Here is a 5,291-nt window from a genome sequence, read left to right on the forward strand (position 1 = left end):
CTAGTCTAATTCCATCTTTAAAACAAGAGATGGGCATCTATGTATTATGTATACCGTAAAAGTGTGGAGAGAAGTGAAAATGTTTTTCTCGGAAGGGTGGTGGGATTATGAGTGATATCTTTTTCTTGATACCTTCAAATATCAGTAAATTCTACAATGAGCATGTATGACTTTCATATTTGGAAAAAACAATAAACTACTCTCATTCTGGGAAAAAAACAGTGAACACTAAGAACTCTTGGTAGGTACAGTTACAATTAATAGACCAGAAACATTTTATAATTGATTTAAATTTTCAATATACTCATGCCAATTCAGGCAAAAAGAAATTATATCAAGAATACAGCAAAAAGGAAGAGGCTATATTATCTAAAAAGAACAAACAAAACAAAACAAAACAGGATTTACTGATAACTGCACACTTTAAGCCAAGCCACCTGTGGTCTCCCAAGCCCCTCCTGTGGCCCTGCTCTCCCCTCCCCGGCTCCTCTCCTGAACTTACTCCCTCCCATCTTCCCTTCTTCTCTTCTCCCTGCAACTCACCTCCTGGTTATACTACAGTCTTTGCTGATCACTTGATCAATAAATACCAGCTGGGGCTGGCCAATTTGCTCATTTGGTTAAGGAGGGTGTTGATAACACCAAGGTCCAGGGTTCAGATCCCTGCGTTGGCTAGCCACCAAAAATAAGAATAAAAAAGTAAATACCACCTGTACATCCCAGGCTGAGGAAGAGACTAGATCCAACTCCTTTTAGACTCTTCACAGGACACAATAAGGAACAGTCAATTCATGCTGATTGACTTAGCATAGATTATTTTAGTGAGTGGTCTGACCTGCTGCATCTCACTTTCTCTAGCACTTCACAATTTATAGTAAACAACAGAGAAAAAAAAAAAACAATAGCACTGGGGAGGGAAAAAGATGTGTGAAGTTAGAGGCCAAACCCATACCTTATCAGTGAATTTCCACTCTGAGTGTAGCTAAGTTTAAGATCAGAACCAAGGGCATCTCTACAATAGGAATAAAATGCTCTGATGACTTCGAGAAACAAATTCCCAACCACTTGAGGCCCTGCAATTAAAATGTAAATAGTCAGAAAAAGACTAACAATCCATTTTAAGATTAATAAATGACAAACACGTAAAACTTATATAGAGTAACTATATATAAAGACAACTTATATAGTCTAGAATGTACAGAAACTTAACTCTGGTGGTGACAATGACAACTTTAGCCAGGGGATTAATATTCATGAAGACAGACAACATTTTTGTGGGCACTGTTCTAAGCATTTACTTCTGTTAACTTACTGAATCCTTCCAACAGCCACATGAACAAGCTCTGTATTGCTGTCCCTGATTACACATAAGGTCTGAGGCACAGAGAGGTTAAGTGACCTGTTCAAGCCAGATTCTGCGTGTGGAGGCAGGGTGTATGCTACATGTGTTAATGTGCAAAACCGCTTGGCCAGAGACATAACTCAATAGAAATATCCACAGAGTAGGGCAACTTCCCTATTCTGAATTCCTTTAATTATGGCTATAACAACACAAAAGAAATAACACCAATGCTGAAAAGCTTATAAAGATGGCATGGAGAAATGGATGAGCTGCATGTTAGAGAAGCTTTGTCATCCACTGGGCAGTAGATGGGGCAGGAGGTTGCTGCTCCTCACATGGCAACCACACGGCTGAGGGCCTGCCTTCTTGCCCACTTATCCAGGGGGATGAAAACATGATCAATTTGGAGAAAATGAGGGCTCTGTCAACACCACTGTGTAAAAAGCAATCAGTAGATGAATCAAGTCTTTTGCATTTCCTTTTCAGAAAATCAAAAGCCTCTGAGGAAAATACTTTCATGATAAGCCTCATGTGTATTTTATCTTCAGCAAAAGAATGCCAAATGTTTTTTACAAAACAAGAGCAATTTTGTCACCCTGATTCATGGAGAAGGAAATGAGGTGTAGCTAAAGTCTAGCAAGAAAGGAATGGACAGAACCAAATGACTAACTGAGCCTTCTAGTTCCGTATAATCTACTCCTTTCCTTCTTAAGTATATCTTCCCTCAGACAACTAAATAATCAGACAGAGCAAATTAAATAACTGTATGATTTGGCAGAAGCTTGACAATCATCCTCTTCCAGAAAATACAACCTGGAGACCAAGCTAGCAGCAACATTTACTTGGCTCACCAAGGTGCATGGTTTTGACATAAAACATACATCTCCAAAATGCTAAATAATATTTTCTTCTTTGAGTACTTCCCTGAGTTACATGGCAAGCTCCCAATACATTTATATAATTTGTTTCCCTTTTTAGACTAAACCATGACTTCTCAGAGCTGCAGTTACTCCAGGCTAACAGAAAAATCTATGTGTATCATCTCTGGTGGACTGAGCTCGGAGGGGAGGAAAAATCTGAACAANCCTGGTGCAAGGCGAGGCAGGGGACGCAGCAGCAGTGGCTGGGAAGTCAGACCCAAGGCTAGCGCTGCTGGATTCCAATCTCAGCTACCACTCACTGATTTGCTGTGCAATGCCAGACAAAGTACTTCACATCTCTGGGCTCTGGCTTTATATGTCAAAAGCATGATAACAGAAGTGACTCCTTCTCTTGGGGTTGCTCCAGAGAGCTAATGTAAGGCTTTTCAGCCAGAAGACACACACGGTAAATGTTAATAGGAAAGCTTCTGTCACAGTTGCTAGGTACATGAGGAACAGTGAGACAGCCCATGGCATTAAAAGGGAGATTAAAAAGAAAGAAGTTTCACAGCAAGCCTCACAGGACAAAAAAGTGTTCAAGAGATTTCATTTTTCTCTTGTGAAGAAAATGACACAGGAAAGGGGCTTTCTCTCCAGAAAAGCATGCTGTCCCCAGAGCATGCCACCATGCACAATTTTGAGTGGTGCAACTCACCAGATTAAAAGTGATGGTAAAAGCTGATTATAGTAGCTTAAGTCATTAATGTTTTCATCTGACCAGTTAAGCACTAATTTCAATAAGAATATAAGAAGATTGAAAATTTCAAAAACGCTCTATGCAGACATAGAGCCATAAACCTAAGCTTCTTTAAATAGATCAGGCCTGCCAGAGAACTGTGAAAAGAAAGCCGATTTGATGAATATAACTAGAAAATGCACAGAGGATTTTCTGAAGTTAGACTTTCATAAATAAAGCAGCTTCAGAATTACATGGCAGTGAGCTTTCTTATTGGAGATTTTTAAAAATTCTATTAGAATGTTAAGTGAATTATTTCCAACCTTGTTTTAGCTGAACTTTGAATCTCAGGAGAGACAACCCAGCTTCAGCTACCTGCATATAATAAGACCATACTAAGCCTCTACAAATCTGTTAAGCCCCTCTTCCTTCCTAAATACTCTGCAATCCTGAACTGCATACTTACCTAAAACATTCCTCAAAACACCTCATCATATAATCCCAGAGAAAGTCTGTGCTCAGGGAAGTGATCAGCAAATTCACCGTCTTAATGATCTCAGAGGCATTTCTGTTTTCTTTGATTATACTGTGAAAGAAAGGGAGGAAATAAATACGTGTATGAAAAATCCTGAATTAAAACAGAACTGGGTGTGAAAAAATTAACTCANCTTTCCTTCTTAAGTATATCTTCCCTCAGACAACTAAATAATCAGACAGAGCAAATTAAATAACTGTATGATTTGGCAGAAGCTTGACAATCATCCTCTTCCAGAAAATACAACCTGGAGACCAAGCTAGCAGCAACATTTACTTGGCTCACCAAGGTGCATGGTTTTGACATAAAACATACATCTCCAAAATGCTAAATAATATTTTCTTCTTTGAGTACTTCCCTGAGTTACATGGCAAGCTCCCAATACATTTATATAATTTGTTTCCCTTTTTAGACTAAACCATGACTTCTCAGAGCTGCAGTTACTCCAGGCTAACAGAAAAATCTATGTGTATCATCTCTGGTGGACTGAGCTCGGAGGGGAGGAAAAATCTGAACAAAGCACCTTGAGGTGGCACTAAGGGGCAGAGCATGGAAGAATAAACACTTCCCACTGGGACTTTGGTGAAGAGCGGCTAGAGCTGCACAAGCCTTGGGATAAAAGCTCATCTTTGTGACATGGGCAAGTGTCTTGGGTCGGGCTTATCTGAGCACAATAAGCTAAACATCAGGGTCCTGACAGAGAGAGCTGAGGCTCCTGGGTGGCCTTGGGCAAATGACCTACCTTGCTCCACCCTAGTCTCCCTGTAAGATGGGTATAGTAAGATAACCCACCCCAGGGTTGGTGGAGGGGTGGAGCTATATGTAACTATGTGTGGAGACATGTGGGAAATGATGTGTGCAAATCACCTGGCACAAAATAACTGCTCAAAAAAATGCCAGCCGTTATTATTAAAAACCAGTGAAAACATCCCAGGAACTCAGAGTCTCCCTTCCATCTAACTTGACTAGAAATTTCTTTTCCCCTTTTATAGCTCCAGAGACTTGCACTGTTCCCGCCACATGGCAGATGCTCCATGCTTGTCAATATATCCCAAGGCCAGAGAAAGACAAGCACTCCACCAACGTCCTCAGTGCTCCTGTTCTCTGTAGACAGCAACCAGAGGTGGGCACACCCCGGGCACTGAAATGACACCCGCAAGCTTGCAGTCAAATGCAAAAGGTGGGGATCTTTGCCCCATCATGGGGCTCTAGTGACCAGATGTGAGATCTCACCCTGAATGAATATTGTAGCAACATTTTTTTTTAAAGCAAGGAAGAGAAGGTCACTTTTCTCAATTGATACTTACCAGGACTGTAATGTGTAAGAGGAGACCCTCTATTAATCAGAGTCTAGTTCTACTCCTTGCATTTTACAGTGAAAATCTTTTCACTTCACACAGTGAAAAGAAGTGGCTTACCCAGGGTCNATGCTTGTCAATATATCCCAAGGCCAGAGAAAGACAAGCACTCCACCAACGTCCTCAGTGCCCCTGTTCTCTGTAGACAGCAATCAGAGGTGGGCACACCCCGGGCACTGATTGACACCCGCAAGCTTGCAGTCAAATGCAGAAGGTGGGGATCTTTGCCCCATCATGGGGCTCTAGTGACCAGATGTGAGATCTCATCCTGAATGAATACTGTAGCAACATTTTTTTTTAAAGCAAGGAAGAGAAGGTCACTTTTCTCAATTGATACTCACCAGGACTGTAATGTGTAAGAGGAGACCCGCTATTAATCAGAGTCTAGTTCTATTCCTCGCATTTTACAGTGAAAATCTTTTCACTTCACACAGTGAAAAGAAGTGGCTTACCCAGGGTC

The 5,291-nt window shown here is 41.0% G+C and overlaps 1 protein-coding gene across 1 annotated transcript in view; it reads right to left on the reverse strand.

The window, feature by feature from the left end:
- DOPEY2 (dopey family member 2) overlaps positions 1–5,291 on the reverse strand; it is a 114,516-nt gene that overhangs the window by 60,226 nt on the left and 48,999 nt on the right. Inside the window, exon 10 of the mRNA XM_008575721.1 lies at positions 953–1,073. Coding sequence (XP_008573943.1) covers positions 953–1,073 — 121 coding nt within the window. The remainder of the gene's footprint in view (positions 1–952; positions 1,074–5,291) is intronic.

Source organism: Galeopterus variegatus, unplaced genomic scaffold (assembly GCF_000696425.1).
Source record: "Galeopterus variegatus unplaced genomic scaffold, G_variegatus-3.0.2 Scaffold1226, whole genome shotgun sequence".
In the NCBI taxonomy this organism is placed as follows: Eukaryota; Metazoa; Chordata; class Mammalia; order Dermoptera; family Cynocephalidae; genus Galeopterus; species Galeopterus variegatus.